General features: G+C 53.0%; 11 protein-coding genes across 11 annotated transcripts; 3 read left to right on the forward strand and 8 right to left on the reverse strand.

Annotated features, from left to right (window-relative positions):
- Nucleotides 1–314: 314 nt before the first annotated feature.
- On the forward strand, nt 315–2,279 carry SPT10 (the record flags this gene model as incomplete). Its single annotated transcript, XM_062940726.1, has 2 exons — nt 315–1,034; nt 1,113–2,279. 2 exons carry the CDS (start codon nt 315–317, stop codon nt 2,277–2,279), a joined length of 1,887 nt encoding a protein of 628 aa, XP_062798783.1.
- A 1,060-nt stretch (nt 2,280–3,339) lies between these two features.
- On the reverse strand, nt 3,340–5,443 carry CCT7 (T-complex protein 1 subunit eta). The gene is made up of 3 exons (XM_062947582.1): nt 5,218–5,443; nt 4,649–5,137; nt 3,340–4,574 (listed from the first exon to the last, which is right to left on the reverse strand). Exons 1-3 carry the CDS (start codon nt 5,261–5,263, stop codon nt 3,430–3,432), a joined length of 1,680 nt encoding a protein of 559 aa, XP_062798784.1. The 5' UTR covers nt 5,264–5,443; the 3' UTR covers nt 3,340–3,429.
- A 384-nt stretch (nt 5,444–5,827) lies between these two features.
- On the reverse strand, nt 5,828–7,422 carry QC764_503260 (uncharacterized protein; the record flags this gene model as incomplete). The annotated part of the gene is made up of 5 exons (XM_062947583.1): nt 5,828–6,336; nt 6,391–6,493; nt 6,571–7,017; nt 7,099–7,122; nt 7,263–7,422. The coding sequence occupies 5 exons, from the start codon at nt 7,420–7,422 to the stop codon at nt 5,976–5,978; spliced, it is 1,095 nt and encodes a 364-aa protein (XP_062798785.1). The 3' UTR covers nt 5,828–5,975.
- Nucleotides 7,423–8,873: 1,451 nt separating this feature from the next.
- On the reverse strand, nt 8,874–9,890 carry RPS26A (40S ribosomal protein S26; the record flags this gene model as incomplete). The annotated part of the gene is made up of 4 exons (XM_062947584.1): nt 9,518–9,890; nt 9,318–9,428; nt 9,129–9,231; nt 8,874–8,979 (listed from the first exon to the last, which is right to left on the reverse strand). Exons 1-4 carry the CDS (start codon nt 9,555–9,557, stop codon nt 8,874–8,876), a joined length of 360 nt encoding a protein of 119 aa, XP_062798786.1. The 5' UTR covers nt 9,558–9,890.
- Nucleotides 9,132–10,689, forward strand: ubi3 (ubiquitin-40S ribosomal protein S27a; the record flags this gene model as incomplete). The annotated part of the gene is made up of 3 exons (XM_062940727.1): nt 9,132–9,899; nt 10,158–10,541; nt 10,603–10,689. The coding sequence occupies exons 2-3, from the start codon at nt 10,167–10,169 to the stop codon at nt 10,687–10,689; spliced, it is 462 nt and encodes a 153-aa protein (XP_062798787.1). The 5' UTR covers nt 9,132–9,899; nt 10,158–10,166.
- On the reverse strand, nt 10,216–12,774 carry CHT4_3 (Chitinase 4). The gene is made up of 2 exons (XM_062947585.1): nt 11,897–12,774; nt 10,216–11,835 (listed from the first exon to the last, which is right to left on the reverse strand). Exons 1-2 carry the CDS (start codon nt 12,443–12,445, stop codon nt 11,029–11,031), a joined length of 1,356 nt encoding a protein of 451 aa, XP_062798788.1. The 5' UTR covers nt 12,446–12,774; the 3' UTR covers nt 10,216–11,028.
- A 1,230-nt stretch (nt 12,775–14,004) lies between these two features.
- QC764_503300 (uncharacterized protein) lies at nt 14,005–15,230 on the reverse strand (the record flags this gene model as incomplete). Its single annotated transcript, XM_062947586.1, is given in 2 exon segments — nt 14,005–14,026; nt 14,032–15,230. Coding segments are annotated over 2 exon segments (1,221 nt in total).
- A 708-nt stretch (nt 15,231–15,938) lies between these two features.
- On the reverse strand, nt 15,939–16,433 carry QC764_0076770 (uncharacterized protein; the record flags this gene model as incomplete). Its single annotated transcript, XM_062940728.1, has 1 exon — nt 15,939–16,433. One exon carries the CDS (start codon nt 16,431–16,433, stop codon nt 15,939–15,941), a length of 495 nt encoding a protein of 164 aa, XP_062798790.1.
- Nucleotides 16,434–17,624: 1,191 nt separating this feature from the next.
- QC764_503310 (uncharacterized protein) lies at nt 17,625–19,153 on the forward strand (the record flags this gene model as incomplete). The annotated part of the gene is made up of 1 exon (XM_062947587.1): nt 17,625–19,153. One exon carries the CDS (start codon nt 17,625–17,627, stop codon nt 19,086–19,088), a length of 1,464 nt encoding a protein of 487 aa, XP_062798791.1. The 3' UTR covers nt 19,089–19,153.
- Nucleotides 18,019–19,762, reverse strand: QC764_0076790 (uncharacterized protein; the record flags this gene model as incomplete). The annotated part of the gene is made up of 2 exons (XM_062940729.1): nt 18,019–19,687; nt 19,743–19,762. The coding sequence occupies 2 exons, from the start codon at nt 19,760–19,762 to the stop codon at nt 19,528–19,530; spliced, it is 180 nt and encodes a 59-aa protein (XP_062798792.1). The 3' UTR covers nt 18,019–19,527.
- A 304-nt stretch (nt 19,763–20,066) lies between these two features.
- Nucleotides 20,067–20,897, reverse strand: QC764_503320 (uncharacterized protein; the record flags this gene model as incomplete). Its single annotated transcript, XM_062947588.1, has 1 exon — nt 20,067–20,897. The coding sequence occupies one exon, from the start codon at nt 20,895–20,897 to the stop codon at nt 20,067–20,069; it is 831 nt and encodes a 276-aa protein (XP_062798793.1).
- Nucleotides 20,898–21,831: the final 934 nt, after the last annotated feature.

Below are 21,831 nucleotides of genomic sequence, written 5' to 3' on the forward strand. Positions count from 1 at the left end.
CCGGCCCGACATCCAGGAACACACCCACCCGTCCCTGAGTCGTGCTGTTCAGGTACCCCTCCAAACACTCTCTTCTGCTTTCCAGGTACGGGTGTTTCAATTTCTGGGTAATCTAGGTAGGAGAAGGAGGAGGAGAACCGTTGTAGGAAGAGAAGAGGAAGACAATACAAGATGCATTTCTCACCATGACCATTCACATCTTATCCAAAGTTACCTCAACAGACGAACAGGATGCTAATAACTCACATCTGACCCGGCACAGACGGACGCTGCATTGAACACCGTCCGGACCGAACATAGCCTGCCAAGAAGCAATGCCGGCCATTCTGGAGGACCCAGCCGCCCCGACCATCTATCGTATATCGGGCGACCCTCCGTATCCGGATCCCGCGAAGCCTTCGGTCCCGGCCTCTATTGTCCCTCGCCATGTGACGCTTAGAGACCGGCAGACCGAGGCCACCGTCATTCCGTTTGCATCCCGGGATGAGGTACCCGAGTCATTGCTGCGCTATCTCAGCGACCAGTTCAGCAAAGAGATCGAGGGCGGTGATACCTACCCCATGATGGAGCCCATGTCGTTTGACAAGTTTGCTGCCTATTGGTTCCAGAACTTTGCCGGTATCATGCTGTTGGGCAACATTGAAAGCGCTGCCGATGTGATCGAGGGTAAAGACTGGTCCAAGGAGTGCCTTGGCACTTTCTACATCAAGCCCAACTACCCCGGCCGCAGCAGCCACATCTGCAACGCGGGCTTCATCGTCACTGATGCCTCCCGCAACCGCGGTGTTGGTCGGCTGATGGGCGAGACGTACCTCGAGTGGGCTCCCCAACTCGGCTACAAGTACTCCGTCTTCAACCTCGTCTACGAGACCAACGTGGCCTCGTGCAAGATTTGGGACGCCCTCGGCTTCAAGCGGATCGGCCGGGTCAAGGGCGCCGGCAACCTCAAGAGCCACCCGGACCGGCTGGTGGACGCCATCATCTACGGGCGCGACCTGGGCGACGCGGCGGGCGGCGCGGGCAACGAGGAACTTGTGAGTGAAGAGCGTTTCGACAAGATCAAGTTCTACCTCAAATACGGCCGCTATCCGAACGGCGCTGACCGAGCCGAGAAAAGCAGACTCCGTAGCGCGGCGACACACTACAAGCTCCTGGAGGGCGACGTCTTGATGCTCAAGGATAAAGAGGTCATCTCGGACCCGCAGCGGCAGTACGAGATTGCGAGGATGGTGCACAACCAGGCCCACGCCGGCATCAACAAGACGACGGCGACCATTGCGGAGCGGTACCACTGGAGCCGGATCAAGGAGACGGTGTCGGATGTAATTAGGAACTGTATAGAATGCAAAGAGCTGGGGAAGCCATCATCATCATCATCAGCTGCCGCTGCCGCTGCCGCTGCCGCTGCTTCACAGTCTTCGCAAACAACAGCTGCCCAACCATCACCTGCTCTTGCCGCCGTCAACGGCGTAAAACGACCCAGTTCTGTAACACTACCTGGAGCCCCCCATCCTAAACGGTCCTCTCCCAGTCCCACTGCTACAGCTGTCGTCGTGGCCGCCCCGTCTTCTTCCTCAACAACAACACTACAGCAGCAGCCAAGGCCACCAATACCCGACCCGCCCCACTTGGGGCCGTTTACCGTGCCAAGGCAACAACAACAACCTCACCCACCACCGCAGTATACCGATCCGACGACGATATCGCTTTTATCATCAGCCAGTCACAGTCACGGAATCGACACGGGTTCGGGTCCTGGTGTTGATGCGGCCATGGAGGGGGCTGGGCATCATGATGCCCACCACCACCACCACCATCCACATCATCATGTGCAAGTGACGGATGTGTACCAGCCTATTGATCCGCAGATTATACAATCTTCTTTGCACCATCATCATCATCATCATCAGCAGCAGCAGCAGCAGCAGCAGCATCACGATGACGGTTTGGTGCACCCGGGGTATTTGTTAGGGGATGTGCACCACCCGCATCATCATCATCAGGAGCATGATGAGACGGATGCTTTTCAGGCGTTGATTAACGCTGGGGCGGAAGAGGAGGAGGTGGAGGAGGAAGAGGTTGTGGGCAGGAGGACGAGGGAGGAGGTGGAGGAGGCGGTGGATAGGGATTTGGAGATGTTGATTGAGGAGCCGGTTGAGGAGGAGGATGAAGGAAAGGGGAGAGGGGGGAAGGAGGAGGGGAGTTTGAGTCCTAAGGGGGAGGTGCCAGCTACGCCTGTGCCCACCGAGGTCGGGGATGAGGTGGGGAGGGTTGGGTAGAGTGAAGGCGGACGGGGTGGGTAAATATGTTGGATTTTGTTAACATAGCAACAAAAAGGGGGTTGGCGGTTGGGAAAGTAGAGTTTTGGGGATTCAGGGGGGCGGTTAACTACCTTGTGATTCTTTGGCTACGAATATTTTCACGGGATGATTAACTTAACATTTTGTAATAGAGATTATTTCATGAATTATGTTTTGTTGCTTCGCTGGGGGTATCTTGCTCATGGTGGTTGGATATGGAAGAGATGGGGGTTGATTGGCGGGTTCCAAACTCGGCCTCAAAGTCTTTCCCCAAGTCGTGTATCACCAACCCACCATCCTAACTACCTCTTTCACGCTCAAATGTTTCTCAATATTGTCTGTACACATGTTACCGACACTTCGTGGGAGAAGCGCAAATGTCTTGTACCACCCACCATCCCAACTCCCTCTTCCACGCTAAAATTCTTCCAGATCGAGAGCATCGAGTACAGATAATTGAAATAAGAGCATCATCCTCGGTAATATCAAACCGTGGTTACATGCATTTGAGATGTTACACACGCCTCAGAGTTCTGGATGCCAGGAAGGTTGGGCGTCTGTTTTTCAATGATGATATCAATCAACGATGTCGACAAAGGTGATATAAACACTATCTTGCCCATCGCAAGCGATCTTCTCTCATAAATACCTCTCGCTTGTAGGCAACATTATGCAAGATGGACATAGTAACACTCCAGGCACAAGACCTTATCAATATTATTTGCTCTAGAAATCTGCATACCCGTATGAAAGCACCTTCACTAACTAGTAATATATGATGTAAATTAGAACCGTTGAATCGGTTGGTTGGCCCATGTACTGTGGACTGGTTGAACTTAGCTTTGATATTGCACGTGGTATTGATGCTGCTTGAAACGAATACCTATCTTGTCATGCAACCCAGCATTATACATCTCTATCGTATTTCACTCCTGAGTAGACATCATGCACATCACACATTGACCGCTGCATAATACCACAGGAGAGACTGCCATTACTTTAACATCTTTTATTACCACATTTGCCATGTATATGACACGCAAAGAATCTAGGTATCAACACCCCATGCTCATGCAACAACCCCCTGTGTTCCATCACTTTTATCTACAACCCCCTTTTCCAGCCCCCTTTACCGCCTGGGCATACCCCTTCCACGCCCCCTCCCACCAAGTGCCCTCTGCGCATCACCAGGACGCAGAGCAGCACCTGGGGCCTGAGGAGCCGCGCTCTCCTCGTTTCTAATCGTCTCATCCACGCCCAAAATCAAGCACGCAGCCTCCGTGGCAGCCTGAATAGCATTGATCTTGACCAGCGCAGGCTCCCAAACAAATCTCTCCATCATGTCTGTTGTGCCCTCGTTGACAAAGTCAACACCCGCCCAGGTGTTGCCCCTTCTGTGCTCGACTCTGAGTCTGTTGAGGATATCGGTCGCGTCGAACCCGGCATTGTCACAGAGCTGGCGGGGGATGACCTCCATGGCCTTGGCGAAGCTCTTGATGATGGCTTGCTGCTTGTGGGCTACGTCGCGATCGGCGAACCGGTGGAGGTAGGCGGAAATCTCCATTTCTGTGGCACCACCACCGCCAACAATAGTCTTGTTGCGGATGGCGCGCTTGACAATCATGAGGGCGTCGTGGAGAGAGCGCTCAACCTCGGCGATGAACTGCTCAGCACCACCTCGGAGGACAAGAGTGCAGGTCTTGGCAGAGGGGCAGCCCTCAAAGAAGTTGAAGCGCTCGCCACCGATTTGTCTCTCGTCGAAGGACTCGCATGTGCCGAGATGCTCGGCGTGGATGTCGGAGCAGGTGCTCTGGATAGTGGCGCCGGTGGCTTGAACAACACGCTCCATATCATCGGCGGACACACGACCAGCACAGAAGATGTCGCGATCAGCGAAGTATTGGGTAGCCAAGTCACCAATGGGGAGCTTGGAGAGGACAACCTTGGCACCGGTCTCATGGAGGGCTTCGAGCTTCTTGAAGATGATTTGCCATTCGGCGTCGACGATGGCTTGGTACTCGGATACGTGCTCGACGCGGACCTCGGCGTTGTCCTTCTCGGCCTTGAGCTCGAGCTCGACGTTCAGGCAGACAATCTTGGGCTTCTTGAAGGACTTGGGCTGCTGCTCGAAACCGGCGTAGGAGAAGGTCTTCTTGAAGGCGACACCGTTTACGAAGAGGGAGTCGGTAAGGGAACCGCCGGGGATCTTCTTGATGCCTATTAACTTTTCGTTGAGGTCTTCTTGATCGAGGGAAAGGACGGCGTCGACGACCACTGATGAGAGAAACAAGATATTAGTACCCCTGCCCTGCTGCTGCCTGTTGTGTACCCAGAAAAGGGGGTCTCACTCTTTGTGAAGAACTCGGTGTTACGCTTGATAAGCTTGCTGGTCATGGCGGTGGCAGCGAGCTTCTCGAGTGTGTCTCTCCTGTTGCCCTCGGTTGTGTTGACAGCAATCTCCTTGATCTTGTTCACCGCCATGGTCGACGCTCTCCTGAGACCCTTGATGATAATCTGTGAGCTGACCCCATTTTCAACATGCTCCTTGACCTCCTTGAGGATCTCGCCGGCGAGAACAACGACGGAGGTAGTACCGTCACCGACTTCGGCGTCTTGTGACCGGGCAATATCGACAAGGATGCGGGCGGCGGGGTGGACAATGTCCAGGAGCTTCATGACGGTGGCACCATCATTGGTAATGGTCTGCTTGCCGTTGGCATCGACCATAAGGAGATCACCGCCATAGGGGCCGAGAGTAGACTTTATCGTGGCCTGAACGGCGAGACAGGCGTTGATATTGGAGATGATCTGGCCCTTGCCCTGAGAGGTGTCGGTCCCTGCGCAACAACACAAGCATCGAGTCAGTGGGGGAGGGGACAACGGTGAGCGGATCGGGAAGGAGGGGTTGTTTTCTAACCCTCTTTCAGGACAATGATGGTGGGTGTTTGGCCTCCGAAAGACATCTTGTAGCCGGTGTGTGAAGGTTGGGTCTCTTTGGTCTGGTCGTGACGGAACTACAAGAGTCGTTGCAAAGGGGGTGTGGTGGTGGGTGGAACGCGCGCCGTTGGGGGGGTAATTTGATTATTTCGTGGAGCTTCCCGGCCTTTGGGTCCCAGAGCTCCCAAAAAAATATCGAAGCCTTGCTGCACTCCGCCTGCCAGCGACTGCCAGAGACGCTTGGACGCTGTAGCCTGTGCACGGCCCACCTCCTGAGTTGTTTGACCTCTTGAAGGTCACATGTTTTGTCATGTGAGCTCCCCCAAGAGAACCCCACTCCCCAGAAGCTGATTTCTCTGCTCCACTTCCCCCGGAGTTTAGGATGAGACACTTGCAGGGCCAACCTGACTTTGACTACTGACGTTACGTACCAGTCACTGTACACTCTCTCCCTCACCACAAAATAATTGAGATACTAAAGTAGGTTAATATACGTTGAAGGATAGTCTATAGGCCTATCAACCTACTTTTGATATATCGTTTATAGTATAATATGGGTTAACTTACTTTAGAGTCTCAGTTATTCTGTGGGCAGGGTGACTCTCTACGCAAGCAGGATCACGCAATCAACACAAAAGAGACAAGCCATGTCATTGTAAGAGTAACCAACATTTCCCATCATTATCCAACGGAAACCCATTACCCAAGATACCCAATCCAATTTTCCCAATCCCATCATTATGTCTTCCCTGAATCGGAGCCCAGGGCACTCTTCTCAACAACCTGAACCGACGACTCATCCGTCACTTGCTTTTGATCCGCCTTCTCAACATCTGGGCCTGTGGCCTTCCTCCTCCACCAAGCCCTCTGGTCAGTGATGTCTTGGCTGGAATTGCTCTGATTGTCCGGATCGGTAGAGCGGAACTGGAGAGCGTTCGGCTGCGAGCTTAGCTCCCTGCCTCTTCGGAATGTCAACGTAGCAGTCAGTCTTTCCTCGAAAGCTGAGCTGAAGACGAACATGTTCGGAAAGAAGCGCCGGAAGAAGGCTCGGAGTGATGGGAGACAGGCGCAGACGATTCCAATGTCCATTTCGACGATGCTAGATATTGTCAGCCCAACCCATCCACAGATTCGACTTCTTGTCAGTACTCACCACCAAATCAAGTTTTTGACATAATGCCATGAAATATCCGTTTCGTAGGCTCCCGTCATCGCAGTCACCATGCGCATGGTGCTCACACCGCAGACACTGTAAACTGTTAGACCCCTGAGTTTTCCCAACACAACCCTCCCCACAAACAACAAGCCATGACTGGAAAGAGAACTTACAAACCACCTGCCATCAAAATGCCCACCACACCCACCTTCCTCCTAATCCCCACCCTCAAATCCCACAGCATCCAAATCGGCATCACCAAAATTATGAAATCCGTCGCCATGTTCAGTATATTAGCCGAATCAAACACCGCCTGCTGATTGATGCACGTGCCCCCCTCAATCGTCCAGTCCCAGTAATACTGCATCGGTTTGCAGATGTACAGAAACAGAAACGCGTTGGGGATGGTGTACCCAACCACAAAAAACATGACCACGTAAACCGCTATCCGGAACTTGTGGTTGGCGGTGGCGAAGCGGAGGTAGAAGGACAGGATGGACATCTTGACAAAGAGGGTGGTGAGGTTGTAGGTCATGGCGCCGCCGATCATGCCGAGCTTCATCATGGATTGAAACTTGGGGAAGGGGAGGTCCCAGATGTGGTTTCCCATGCCGATCGTGGTTTCTGTTTTTGGGGGGTCAGCTTTGTTTGATCAGGATGATGGTGGTTGTCTTTAGAGACAAAAGACGTACGGATGATGCAGACGGTCGAGTTGGCAATGGTGAAGAGCTATCAGTAGTGGTCAGTTGCCATGTCTGTCATGATCAAAAACAAGGGGTGTCCGTACGAAGGCGATGATTACCAAGTCTATCCATCACCAAGGTCAGCAAACTAAGTAGGTGTGTGGTTTGTGTGAAGGGAGATCTCACAATCATCTGGATGCCATTTTCGAATGATATGGCTGGCTGTGTACAACCTCGGGACCAAAAAGCACAGCGCAAGAACTGGAAACACCACAGCAACAATAACGAGTCTGTAGCCGATCGACTCGGGGTTGTCGTAGTTCGGTATTGGAGCTGTGGTATCCATCCTTACTATCTTGACCTAGCTTCACCGTACGCGTCTTCTCGTTGGTAATGTCGGCACCCAAGTCTTCAGCAACAGTCTGGGTTGTCCGTGTTCGTATAGTCGATAATGAACGAGTGTCAGATCTCCTCTCCCACCTCAAGCAAACCTGCAAGTCGTCACTCAAATCCAAGCACAATATATTCTCAATAAAATCCCCAAAAGATTGACAAGAAGTTACAAAGTGAGGAGAACCTGAACTCTCCTCATGTCCCATCTCAGCGGGAACCACCCACCCTAAGTACTACACTAAACGAGCCTATCCGTTCAAATCCCCCAGCCGCACCCCCCTACCCATGCCCATCATCCCCAAGATCTCCAGACCGGTCCCTCCCTCTCGATCTCTTGACGTAACATAACGCCATCTCATTCCATTCATCCCCTTCTTTGCCTGCCGCAGAAAACAACCCCAATTCCTTCACAACCAAACAATTTGCAATTAATGCGCAGCACCATCGGCACTAATCCCCGGCAGGGGATAGCTTCCTTCTCCGGCATCCCGGCACCCCCGGTCCGGACCCGGTAGGATCATCTACCCCCGGATTGGATCCACCAAGCGAGCAAGCCAAACGGGCTTGTTGGTTCGCTAAGGGATTTTCTGGGAATTTTAAGAGAGAGAGAGGAGGGTCTGTGAGTCGGGGAAGAACCAAAGAGCAAGCCACCTCCTCAGCCTTGGGTTATGAGGATTTCGCGGACACGATGCTTGGCTCATGGTGGGCTGATTATTACGATGGGAAACGAATGACGCGAGTTGAGTATCAACACAGACGTTCCTCTCGAAGATTTAATTAATGGATGAGTCTGGATGGAGATTGCCACTGGCGACGACAACTAGAAGATGCATGCTTGATGTATTCTTTGGCCCATGGCAAAGAGATCTTGAGGCTGCAGATGTTCAAAATCATTTGGCCAGAAAGAGCTGAGGATGTGACAGGCAATGGACCAATGCTGAGTTGAGACAACCTGCCCGACCACTCCGACCAACTCAATTTGAAGCGTCGTGCAGTAGCGGTGCTCGCCAGCGAGCGACCTCTGAAAATGGCTAAGCTGGACCCCGAGGCCATAAACCCTAGGCGAAATCCAACAAGGTGGATGTCCAATAATATCCGGAAGAAGCCGCATCGCAGCAGACAGACCGTATCCAAATGATCAAGTGGCGACCAAGTCTCTTCCAGGGGCGGCAAGGCGACAAATGGTTGGTTCACACTCAACAGGTGCTCTGAATTGGTGACTATGGCTCTAAATGTGTTCCCATTGATGAGCTGAAAGGAAAACCCTGAAAGCCCTCATTCCTTTTCCGTGATCGCCAGTTTGCTGTGCAAAAGTGAAATCATGATATCATTGCTCCCGGAACATCAAAACCCAGAGACCGTATGCCACCAGCCCAAAACGCCGACCTAGAAGACACTGGCCATTTAGGCAGTCTTAGCACCCTGGGTAGGGGTGACCTTCTTGCCGTCCTTGTTGTAGCGGACACGCGGGGGAGGAGCACGGTTGCGGCGGCCCTCGCGGGAGCGGACACTAGAAGCACAAGTGTCAGCGGGATACTGTTCTGTAGTCGGGGAGTATACTCTTCTGCGCGGGAAACGCGTTCGACCAAGGAATCTTCTCAGCCGCCCTCGTCGTCGTGAAGACAGACGTGGTTGTCCCCGCCAGTTGGACAAACGTACCGGACAATCTTGCCGTGAATGGCGCAAGAGACGCAGTACTGCAGCTTGAGGTACATCTTGGGAACCGTGTACTCGGCGAACACCGAGGCGTCGGAGATATCACCTGTGAAGTCGCAAAGTCAGTCTGGGTTTGTTCTCGATCGGGTTGTTGTCGTCGTGGTGTGGGGTCGCCAGCGCGTGTATACGTACGGATAGCCGCAGACTCAACCATGTTGCGGATGGTGAACCGCTTGATGGCCTTGTCCTTGGGAGTGCATCTCGAGCAGTTGGAGCACCGGATGGGCTTGACGTGGCCGCGGCCTGTGAGGAATAGAGTTAGCGATGACGTCCAGGTCGAGGTCGAGGTCGAGGTCGATATCGACGAAGGCGATGAATGAAAAGCCACATACCCTTCTTGTTGCGGCCGTTGTTCTTTCTCTTCTTGACCATCTTGACGGTGTTCTTGATGCACTGGTTCTCAAGAAGACTGGTTGTGTGGAGGAAGAGGGCAGGAATTGGGAATTTCAACTTGCCCTCCAAATGCTGCGCAGGTGGTGCCCCACTTTCCGCTTGTGGCGGACCGAGCTCCCCAACGGGTTTTTTGCACAGGGCAAGTGGGTTGCAAAGCCCTAAATTCGCCGGCCAGTGTCAGCTGACCCGCACCGCGGAAAGTGTGGGGCCCACCTGTCCAAAAGTTCAAGTCTGAGAGCAGCGGCACCTCAAATTCTCAACTCCTCCATCAGCGCGCACTTCACAACATCTCCAGATTGCTGAGGAAGACACTGTGTCTAGGTACGTCTGGTTGATGTTGCTGAGCTTCTCGCGCCCCGGCACCCTTTTTTTCATCATCTTCACCATGATACCCAATCTTGTCATCGCGGCAGTCGCTGTGGGAGGCGACCCTTGAGCGGTTGTCTGCATGCTGGTCGCGCGCATCCTCAAGATAGCCTCTTTTTCCCCCCTCTTCACTTCGTTTCTCTCGATACCCGCCGGGGCGCAGAAGTCTCTCATTCTCTCGTCTGCGTCTAACATATCCTTACCACTTCTCAGTAGGCAATCATGCAGATCTTCGTGAAGACCCTCACGGGCAAGACTATCACCCTTGAGGTGGAGTCGAGCGACACCATCGACAATGTCAAGGCCAAGATCCAGGACAAGGAGGGCATTCCCCCTGACCAGCAGCGCCTGATCTTCGCCGGCAAGCAGCTCGAGGATGGCCGCACCCTCTCCGACTACAACATCCAGAAGGAGAGCACCCTCCACTTGGTCCTCCGCCTCCGCGGTGGTGGCAAGAAGAGAAAAAAGAAGGTCTACACCACCCCCAAGAAAATCAAGCACAAGCGGAAAAAGACCAAACTCGCCGTCCTCAAGTACTACAAGGTCGACTCTGACGGCAAGATTGAGCGCCTCCGCCGCGAGTGCCCCAACGAGAGCGTATGCCTTCCCCTCCTTTTTGTTTCTGTCCCTCAACACAGGCTAAACTTTCTCTCTCCAGTGCGGTGCCGGTGTCTTCATGGCCGCCATGCAGGATCGCCAGTACTGCGGTCGCTGCCACCTCACCTACGTCTTCGAGAAGGCTTAATTGCCCAACATCAACAAAAAGAAGGCGAAACATGGGACTGGGACGGAAAAGCATTGAGCTAGGAACGGGGCTGTGACTGATTTTCTTCATCGGCGTTTATGTACCTTTAGATAGGGGGGCATATTCTGGCTCTGACATGGCGAGGAAATGCGATTTGGGATGCGACATGATCACGATATCTCGGCTCTTTGATAGAGAGTTCCCCGTCATCGTCTGCGTTGTGGTTCTGGAAAGGGTCGCAAGGTAGCAAATCCTAAGCCCATCCCCACGATTCTTTTCGTTCATTACATTTGGGTGTCTCTGTGCTTGTCTGTTTTATTTGTCTTGTCCTTTGTTACCTTACAGCCCATTCCTCAAGTTATCGTACTTGGTATCCGGATAGGTGACGCAGTTCTCCTTGTACTGCAACGCTCCTGGCCCACCAAAGGTGTCAACCACGTTGGCGATCAGACTTTCGGGCCCTTCCTTATCAGCTGAACTCTCCCACCACATGCCACCACCCAAGCCCCTGTCTACGACATACTGCGCCTTTCTTCTAGCCAAGGGAACAGTATCATAGCTCACCATGGTCCTCGTCCCGGGGTGGTAGCAGTAGCTCGCGCCCGCCTCATGATCATACCTCTCCTCCGACCCCTCCAATGGCAACTTCTTGTAATCATGCACACCATTCTCCCACGTCCCCTCGCCCACACCACTGTAGGGACCGCCGGGGCCGTCAGTCTGCTGAAAGGCCCTCCCGTACAGTGGCATTCCCAGCACGATCTTGCCCGGATGGACACCCTGACTGACATAATGGCTCACTGCGGCGTCGGTGCTAAAAGGGGTAGACTGCGGGTTATGAGGGGAGGGGAAGAGGTTGGCCTGGTGGCCGGCGGTGGAGTCCCACGATCCGGCGTAGTCGTAGGCCATCAGGTTCCAAAAGTCGAGGTACCTGTCCATTCCGGGGAGGTCCATATTCTGGAGGTTTTGGAAGCCGGCGGGAGAAGCGACGGTGAGTTCGAAGTGGGGTCGGGAGGGGAGGGTGGAGGAGTAGGCGTCGAGGTGGGAGCGGAGGGTGGAGAGGAGGGAGACGAGGTGGGAGGCTTCGGTTTGGGAGGAGGGGTATTCCCAGTCTATGTCTAGGCCGTCGAAGCCCATGTTTTTGAGCTGGGGAAGGGTGTTAGAGGGGGTTTGGGTGAAGGGCGGGGAGTGATTAAGGGGGGTTTACAAGGTCAACGGCGGTGCGCGCGAAATTCTCACGACCCTCCGGGGTGGAGGCGGGCTGTTTAAAATTGGAGGAGTAGGTCCATCCTCCGATTGACAAGAGGACTTTGAGGTTGCGGTTCCGAGACTTGAGGATGTTGAGCTGCTTGAGGCAACCGTAGAGGTTGGTGCCCGAGTCGTTCCAGGAGTCGCCTTCCCAGTGGATGTCGGTGTCGGCCCACGTGTCGGTGAGGTAGACCTCTCCCGACTCGGGGCGGACGTTGGCGAAGGCGTAGAGGATGTGGGTGAGGTTCTGGACGGGGAGGTCTTGCGGGCGGTGCTTGCGGCCGTAGATGGCCCAGTTGACGAAGTAGGCTACGCTGCGGTAGCCGGGGGTGACTGGTCCGCCGCCCATCTTGGGAGAGTCTTGTTGGATGGGGGACGTTGTTGGGTTGGTGAAGATGGTCTTGGAGAGGAGAACAGCGGCGCTCAGGAGGAGGACAGTTAAGGAGGTGGCTATCAAGATGGGGGACCGGCGGGAACGGGAGGTTTGAGGTGTTCCAGAAGACGGCATATGGGGGAGGTTATATAACAGTAAGCCGCTTTGGAGGGTCGGAGGTTTGCTTGTCTCTGCTGCGGAGCGGATAGGAATGCCGGGGCCGAGAGGGAGCTGATGGCGGAGACCAACTTGGCAACCAACCCAAGGAGAGGGGCTCGGCTGTGTTTCTTTTATTACAGCGTCGGCGGCACGGGGGTTACAAGGAAAGCTACGCACTTGAGACGCCACTTGACGCGTACTTCTTATGGATTCAATGGCACGAATGGTTAACAGAGATGCCACGCAATTCCAGGTGGGATTTTTGACCAGTTTCCAGGGCTCTTCAGCCAAGCAAGTTGGGCGGGGAGAGACGCTGATGTCATGTCACGACGCTTGAGCTGAGGTGCCAGAGCCAATGGTCTCGGGGCCCTGTCAGGCGGGGCTGTCTAGCTTGATTGGTGGGGTCTGTGGCTGAAGAGCAGGGCAGCTTAGGTGCCCTGGCTCTTGGCAGCGGCCTCCATCAATCATCAACCATCAATCATCAATCACAGAACATCAACTTCTCCATCAAATATGTGAAAAACAAAATGGCCAAATCATGATATTACAGCAGTAAGCCTAAACGCCATTCTCCCGCCATTTTACCTATACCTAACCTATAATCTTACCACGTCGGGAGATGTGACAAGGGCTGTATTACAGGGCATGGAACAGTAGTTCAATTGCAGTAATAATCTTCAATGGCCTCGAAGTCCATGATGAAGAAGAGAAGAAGAAACTTGGAGTAGTACAGTGATCCTGAACGCGTATTTTATCTCCCCGTCAAGTGGCCCGTGCCTCCTTGCCTCAGGCTGCTGCCAAGTCCTTTAATATATCACTGGGCTAGTAGCATTCCCGCCATGCCTTTCATTGACTGCTTCACATTCAACAAATGGCTCACAACGTGCAGGTTGCCGGCGATTGGGCCGTGATGTGGCCGGTTGGTTGTTGGCCGTGTGACACTATCTCCCCCCTTCTCATGCTCGCCCACGAGCTCTGAATGCCTTCAAGCCTCCACTCGGGAGTCCTTGGGTTTGCCGGGTTGCTGTGCGTGAAAGGTGCGGATAGCTGCCTTGGCTCCGTCGCTGTAGAAGTGCTCAAAGGGTTCCCAGGTCCAATGTCTCCTCTGAGGCCATCCTTCCCACTTGACCAGATACTTGACTTCATCACCCATCAAGGTCGAGTCCATCACCTTTTCCACTTGATAGTCTTCTGCCTCGACTGGCGCCGCTTCTCGCGGCACCTGGTCTACATCAGGCAGTGCCTGACCGCCAGCGCGATAGGGCTCGGCGTGCACTTTCGGCCTGTTCCCCAAATTGCCAAGTGAGTATCCGAGGACATCCTCCATCTCCTCGTCGGTGTCAGTTGGCGAGCTAAGAGTTGAGTCAGAGGAGTAGCCAGCATCGCCAACTATTTCAATAAGCTCCTGCTGTTCAAGCGCCTCTTGAACACCAGAAACATAGCTCCTTGAAGCCTGTCTGTCGATCCGCTGGCGTTTCCTGATACCAGAGGACACCTTTGATAAGCTGGCCGGTGAATATGTGGCAAGTTTGCCTCTAGTCCGTCTGTTTCTTGGATCTGACCTCGAGGTGGCCCCTGGCCTCAAGGGTGACGGCCTGAAGGGATCTGGCCTCCCGGGATCTGGCCCCCCGGGATCTGGCCTCCCGGGATCTGGCCTCCCGGGATCTGGTGTTACGGGTCTCTCTAGTGTCGAAGGAGGAGAGGAGAGGGGCGAATCTGAGTCACTGTCCAGTGGAAGCTCGCGTTTCTGGTCCAGCGGAAGGGCGGGGCGAGCACGTGTACGTGGCTTGTTGGGCGCCGTATCCGCATGGCCCTCGGCTTTGTGCGCAATGGGGTAGAGGTTGCAACGACACTGCATTTTGAATTTGTCAAAATAGCTTCGTCCGTAGTTGACGTATATCTCATGCCCCTCCTCGATTGGCCTGAGGGCTTTGAAAACCAAGACTCTGATGCCGCCGATGGTCTCAGGGCTGCACGCGACGTTGGGGCGGCAGTGGTGGTTGATAAACCGGGTCCAGTTGCCGTACATTCCCGCATCAATGTTGTATGGGTACTCGCCGATATGGTCGTCCATTTCGTAAACGTAGGCGCTGTTGGGCACGTGTTCGCTGTCGTGTTTACATATCATACCGTAATAGATGCCAATGATATCATCTTGCTCCACATCACGACCGGGCTTCATGAAGGCACCATAGCCCCGGTCCGGCGTCATGCGGATGGCGATATGATCTTTAGCCCACTCAGCCAACTGGTCTCGGAAGGGGACGTAACAAGTGTATTGGTTGCACTCTTCGCTATCTGGTCTGTACCAGCTGTGGCACACCAAACACGTAAACGCATAATAATGTTCCCCAAAGGGCGACATCAAACGACTGATACCATCGGACAAATAGTCGGCGTTGGCTCTGCGAATCCGAGTGGCGAGGGTGGGCACGCGCAAATCAAAGTCGGTGTACTTGACGAGGTAATCTCTGATCTCGTACACCTCGCGATCTTCGAGGGGGCTTGTGGATTGGTAATCTTGACTAGTGATTTGGAAGAGCTTGGGAAACTTGGTGGGATCTGAGTGGAAACCAAGGGGCATAAGGCTGAGCATGAATTGATAATCCTCCTCTGACATATTGTTATTGATGAAACCAGCACGCAACATAGCCGCCTCTCGTATAGCGCGCGTTTGCCGCGGAGACGTGTCTGCCGGCCCTGACGTGTTTGTAGGCGGCTGATACACTTCATCGTCGTCGCTGTTGTTGTTGCGAGGCATCGTGAATGATTAGGGATCTATAGTGTGTCGATACTAATAATTGTACAGATACCTGATCTTGTACAAGTCTGAAGCTGCTATATGTTCGATTTCGAAAGGTTCGATGGACAGGACTAAAATTCTCCAGGGATTCCCAGATGGGACCTGGTTTGACTATGCTGATATTGAAAGCGAAACTGCTGGGTCATGGACACGGAGTCTTCATCTTGAATGACCGACGGAAACGGAAGGGCTATGTAGCTGTCTCTGTCTCTTTGTTTGAGGTCTGCATCGAGTTCACAATGCATTAATTTCTACAGGAAAACATAAAGGGGTTCCCGCGGGATGCACATGGATAAAGAGAACCGAGATACATCGAGAGACAAAGGCTTCCACTTTTGGTCTGGTTCATAGGACCATGAAGTCTTCAACAACGTCTAGCAGAGTTCTGTTTCTACTCTGCTCTGTAGTTGTAAGGTACATTGAGCACGCAGTCGAGTCAAGCAATTGGTATTCGGCATTTCACCACTGCTGAGTTAGCATGAGATCACCCCTGAACATCCCCTAACTTATCGACTACGTACATAGGTACGTATCTATATCTGGGAACACTCTGCGCTAGTAACCCCATGATATCCTTAACTCGAAGGTCTTGGAAAAGTAGTACAATCTTTTCTCTCCTCGTACAAGTACTCACACCTTTCTCCTCTGTCCTCTCCTAATCAAACCCTACCAAAAGCCCCAGCACCCTCCACAACCCCTTTTCCTCCCTCTCCCCTTTTTGACGGCCCCTACTTTCTCCTCCAACGCCAAACTCTCCTTCTCACCACCCACATCCTGATGTGAACGAGCAGGGCTGAAAATCGTAACAGCCTTCTTCCCTCTCAAGCCAGGCTCATCAGAAGTATGCTTGTCAAAATGTGCCGTAGGAGGTTGCTGAATCTCAATCTGTATGCTCTCCCTCTTTAGAATCCTGACCTGTGTTGCCTCCTCCTGCCTTGCCGTTGAAGTTTTAGTGCTGGTAATACTATTTCTTGACTCAGACGTGACAGTCGGTGGTGGCGGTGGTTCGAGCGTGATGGACGACGAGGCGGTTCTGTTTTCTGTGACTGGTGGAGGGGGTGATAAAACAGCAGCCCGAGGGGGAGGGGTATATCCCATCATGAGGGACATCAGGCTTGGTGGAGAGGCCAGGTCGTTGTTTTCTGCATAGGAGGAGGCCATTGTTGGGTTGGAGATGGAATTTATTCGGATGGGATGGGAAAATGTTCACATGGTACGGTTGGAAAAAGAAGAGGTTGAAGATGATCTGATCACCAAACATCCAAGCGCGCGGGAAATTTCTCAAAAGGTGGAAATCTCCGCCCTCGTGAGGGAGTCCGATCCGAGACATGATTCACAACACACCACATCCCAACCCCTCGGGCTGGGCAAAGAAGTACAGGTGCCCAACCGAACCGACCCGAAGGTGCCTTGCTGCAGGGCCGAGGTTTAAGCGCGTGTTTTGACAGGAGACAGGTCATGGGGGGTTTATGCAGCAGGATAAATTACCCCTTTTTGGGGCGAGCGGTATTCCCCCACTGCAATACCGACCGGCTGTTTACAACATTGGCGCCTGAAGAAAATCAACATGGAGATCAACGGCATGCTCCGGTGGAGAGAAATTCTGAAGAGGGTTGTGTTTCTCCTTGACATTTGTCTTTGAGATTTGTCTTTGTTCGAGTCTCAGGGCGCATTGTCTTAAATATCCGCAAAAAGCTTCAAACCCATGCAAAGTTTTCGAGGAACATAACAAAGGAAAAGGACTCTTTCATGTTGTAAATGAACTGCAGCCTGCGTTTACAATGGGGCTTGAGTCGACTAGACCGGAATAAGAGGCTCTGGCTTTAGGGATTCCCGAGGACCTGGTAACGAATGGGATAACGTCATAAGTCTTCAATTGATCAGATATGTAGCGCGGAAGTATGTCAGCAAAGTGGCAGCTTGAATTATTACTTCAGCCCTGTCACGGTAAAGAGTCTCCAGCTAGGTATGTCTTATGCGCTTGATGTTTCAACGTGGACGTCCTCTTTCGCGCGGCTCCGAGTTCCCCGAATACAGTTAGAACTTCAATTGCACGATGGAAGCTTCCATCAATGCGGTCGAGGACGTTCCGTAATTATGGCTAGGCAATCCAGAGTTGTGTTACTTGGTTGGTGGAAAAGTTTGGAAACAAATAAACCCGGTAAAGGGGAAAGACGGGTTGGGTTGTGGTGTTGGAGAACAATACTACCCTCATGGATATCTTAGCGTTAGTGAAACATACCATCCATACTCATATAGATCACTATAAAATCAAATCATCCTCACCATCCAGGCCTTAACCATGATGTTCGACACTTGAGGCTCAAGTGCCTCCCTCACCCCTCCAGCACCATGGCACCCTTCTTCCTCCACCTCGCCACAGGCATAGCCCTCCTTACAACCACCGCCCACGCCGACCTTACCACCACCATCGATGCAACCTCCAACCGCGGCACCTGGGAAGGCTGGGGCACCTCCCTAGCCTGGTGGGCAGCCACCTTCGGCCACCGCGACGATCTAGCAGACATCTTCTTCACCCTCCGCACAACCCGCCACCAATCCGTCCCCCTCCCCGGCCTAGGCTTCACAATCGCCCGCTACAACCTCGGTGCCACAACCACCAAAACCACCATCCCCCCTTCCACCTCCATGAAAACCTCCCCCTCCATAATCCCCTCCCGCCTCATTCAAGGCTTCTGGCTCGACTGGAGCTCCTCCCTCCCAACCTCCCCATCATGGAACTGGTCCGCCGACCCAAATCAACGCTCCATGCTCCTCAAAGCCTCCTCCCGCGGCGCCACCACCCTCGAGCTCTTCTCCAACTCCCCAATCTGGTGGATGTGCAAAAACCACAACCCCTCCGGTTCCGACGACGGCAGATCCGACAACCTCCAATCATGGAACTACCAAAACCATGCTGTCTACCTGGCCACAGTGGCGAAATACGCAGCAGAAAACTGGGGGGTGAGCTTCACATCAGTAGACCCATTCAACGAGCCGTCAGCAAACTGGTGGAACGGCAAGACCGGCACGCAAGAAGGCTGCCACTTCGACGCCTCCACCCAGATCGCCGTGGTAGGGTATCTAAGGCAGGAACTGGACAATCGGGGGTTGAAAGGGGTGGTTATTTCCGCCTCGGACGAGAGCCATTACGACGAGGCGGTTGAGACGCTCAGGAAATTCGAGGGCAACAGGACTGTGATGGGGGCAGTGGAGAGGGTGAATGTGCATGGGTATCAGTATGAAAAGGGAAGGAGGGATGTGCTGTTTGATATGGTGAACAAGGCGGGGAAGAAGCTTTGGCAGAGTGAATATGGGGAGGCGGATGCTACCGGGGAGAGGTTGGTGAGTAATTTGCTGCTGGATATGCGGTGGTTGAGGCCGATGGCGTGGGTGTACTGGCAGGTTTTGGATGGGGGTGGGTGGGGTTTGATTGACGCGGATAATGACAGGAAGACGATCGGGCAGGTGAACCAGAAGTATTTTGTTCTCGCGCAGTTCGCGAGGCATATCAGGCCGGGGATGAGGATTTTGGATGGGGGGAGTGATTACGCTGTTGCGGCTTATGATGAGAAGGCGAGGAAGCTGGTGATTGTGGCTGTTAACTGGGGGGAGGCCCAGTATATCAATTTTGATCTGGGGAGGTTTGGAGCCGTTGGGTCGGATGGATCGGTGGTCAAGAGGTGGGCGACACAGATTGGGAGTGGTAGTCGTTATGTTGAGTACAGTGATACTCAGCTTAGTGGGAAGAAGTTCTGGTCAAGATTTGAAAAGAAGATGGTCCAGACTTTTGAAGTGACGGGTGTTGTTCTGTAGATTTATTGATAGATACATACCTACGATTGTTGCCTTGCTTCCCTTGAGATTCTCCCAGCAAGAACCACGGGCTCAACTATGAGCCTCAAACCTCATAAGGTGACTTGGCATCCCTCCAAGTCGAATCATCCGCTCTTTCGGCCTTGTACTCGTTTCAGAATCTCTCAAATGCCTGCCGACTGTACATGTCTTTCGGGGGACCCTCTCCGTCGCCAAAGCGATCCAGGATTGCGCTGTTGTACTGATGCAGGCCCTCAAAATGCTGAACGAGGAAGGGCTTTTTGTCCTTGCGTGCAGCAACCACAGTCCCAACGTTCAGTTACCACCCCAATGGCGCAAACCCGAACTCCGGATCAATATCATCCATGTGACAGGCTGATTGTCAAGATGCCACTGTTCAAACGAGAAATGTTCCAACCCGGTGTACCACAACAGGAATTTAGAGAAGGCTGGGCGAAGGTGCGACGTCCTTCGTAAAGACATCATGGTCCGAGTCAAGCTCGATGGCGTACCAGGGGTCTTTGCCATAGTCAGCTAGCTGGCCGACGGCGCAGTTGATATTGACTGCGAGAATCCGCGGCACTTCCGCGTTGACATCACTAAATCAAGCAACTTCAGAGCACAGGTAAGGCCAAGCAGGAGAGGGTATCTTACTTCTGCGTATTCTCAGCCATTGTCCAGATGTGTGGGATAACGGAGGGGTAAAGAGGCGAAGGGAGAATAGATAGCAAGTTTGAGGAGCGATCGGCCTGAAGTGAGCTTTTTTGAGGTTGCTAGTGGCCGCCTCACACCACAACCAACACTGGGAAAGCTCAACAATTGCAAATGCTCGTGATCGAGAACCAGATAGGCGCTCTTCACCCTATCTCAGACAAGGGCTGTAGAACTGGAAAAGAGAAAGTTTGTGGTTTCTTTATGATCTTGCTTGACGTCAGCCTGGGCACATGCAGTCTTCAGGGGTCCCAGCCAACCAAGCCTTCACCTCCCACCCTCGAACGAACCAGAATGCCCTCTGACCCACTCAGCAACCTCCCTGCAAGGAGCCACCCAAACATCTTTCTTAGCGGCAATCCTCCCAAGCACCTCCTCCAACATGGCAAACTTCTTTTCGTCTGTCTGTAGAAACGGATGGAACAAAACAGAGAGATATCCACCCGTCTGTCTGATCTCCTCCATCTTACTCGTCAACCACCCCTTCAAATCTTCCTCGGGGTTCTCCAGCTCTTCTCTCTCGCCATGATCCTCCCTTATGCCTCTGAACTTATCCATATACCAGAAAGCATCCACCCCCCTCCACTCAAACGGCAGCACCACCACCCCCTCTTTCCCAATCCCTAGCTCCCCTAGAGGTGAGACATATCTCACACCATGCTCCTTCAGCAACCCCCAAGTCCCATCATTGATACTCCCCCCAGGTGGACGAAACCCCTCGTACTTAATACCAGCTTTCCTTGCTTCCTCCCAGCTCTTATCGAAATTCTCCTGCTCTGCTTCGGGGGAAAGATGCTTCCAGACTTCATGCTGGTACCCATGCCAAGCTACTTCGTGACCAGCATCTTGCAGTGATTTAATAGCGTCAGGGTAGGCAGACAAGCTCCATGACTCGGCAAAGTACGTGGCTTTGATGTTGTGCTTTTCGAGAAGTGACAGCATGCGCGGGAGTTGGTTGGTGACTGCCGGGTGGGTGCCGATGGGGTGAGGCCACTTGCCATTGAGGACGTCTTGGGCTTCGCCTAGGTTGTCCATGGTGAAGGAGATGGCTGCTTTGTAGGGGGCTGGCCAGCGGGAGGGGGGCGGTGGGGGCGACATGTTGGTGATGTTGGTGACCGGTGTTGGTGATGTCAAGTGTTGCTAGGAAGAAATCGTCAGCCTGCAGAGAAGACCGGACGGAAGTAAACGAAGGTCGTCGGCAACGAGCCGACCCGCCGGGATGGTTTGTTTGCTGTCGGCAGTTGAAAGCCAAGACACGATGCCCCGCATTCTGCTGTCTCCAACTTCGATGACGTTGTGGGGAAGATAGAACAGAATCATCGCGACAATGGGCAAAAACGGGAAAAGAGAGAATAAACAAGAAAATTTGAAGTTGGCTTTAGGCGCTAGGATATCTGGGTTGTCTTTATAGGCAAGAACCACAGACCACTCTACTCAAGTCAGACAGACAGCTGTGCTGGTTTGATGCCTGCTCCTTCCTCACAACACAACACAGTTATGGGCCATGCCCCGCTCACCAGCGCCATCGCATAAAGAAATATTTCACAGTACAACTGCTCTTATTCCTCTCATTCAGTCATTATTATCACGACATTATCAATTAACCAAGCCCCATGTCCACCTCATCAGATCCCTTGGGCCGGCGTTTCCCTCGACATTCTTCCCACGCCATGTATGTCACCCACTGTGACCCTGCTCATTATCATGATTCTCGTGGGCAGTCATCCTCTGCCCTTTCTCGACTCGACGACTCGACGACCCGACAACGCCATAGCACAATGACGCGCTTTACGACGATCGATTTGACGATAGCGTTCCTAAACGCCAGCAAATATGCATACGACGACGCTTCCATTTCCATTTGGTGGAGCTAGATGACGGTTAGCCATGAAGCAACCAGAGCACTGATAGGGTAGCACCTACGACTTCATGTCCTTCCTTTTAACAAATCGAGCATCTTCAGTGATTGGCCGACTTACGCCTCAGCGAAGGGAGTGTTTTCGTCGATTGTATGGTTCCCTTGTTTGGTGGG

This window comes from Podospora pseudoanserina, chromosome 5 (genome assembly GCF_035222485.1).
Source record: "Podospora pseudoanserina strain CBS 124.78 chromosome 5, whole genome shotgun sequence".
Taxonomy (NCBI): domain Eukaryota; kingdom Fungi; phylum Ascomycota; class Sordariomycetes; order Sordariales; family Podosporaceae; genus Podospora; species Podospora pseudoanserina.

Coding starts and splice junctions, on each gene's coding strand:
- CCT7 (XM_062947582.1), bottom strand. CDS start 5,263: ATGTCTTTCGGAGGCCAAACACCCACCATCATTGTCCTGAAAGAGG. Junction 5,138..5,217: donor CATCATTGTCCTGAAAGAGG/GTTAGAAAACAA, acceptor GTTGTTGCGCAG/GGACCGACACCTCTCAGGGC. Junction 4,575..4,648: donor CACCGAGTTCTTCACAAAGA/GTGAGACCCCCT, acceptor TTCTCTCATCAG/TGGTCGTCGACGCCGTCCTT.
- CHT4_3 (XM_062947585.1), bottom strand. CDS start 12,445: ATGCCGTCTTCTGGAACACCTCAAACCTCCCGTTCCCGCCGGTCCCCC. Junction 11,836..11,896: donor CGCGCACCGCCGTTGACCTT/GTAAACCCCCCT, acceptor ACCCTTCCCCAG/CTCAAAAACATGGGCTTCGA.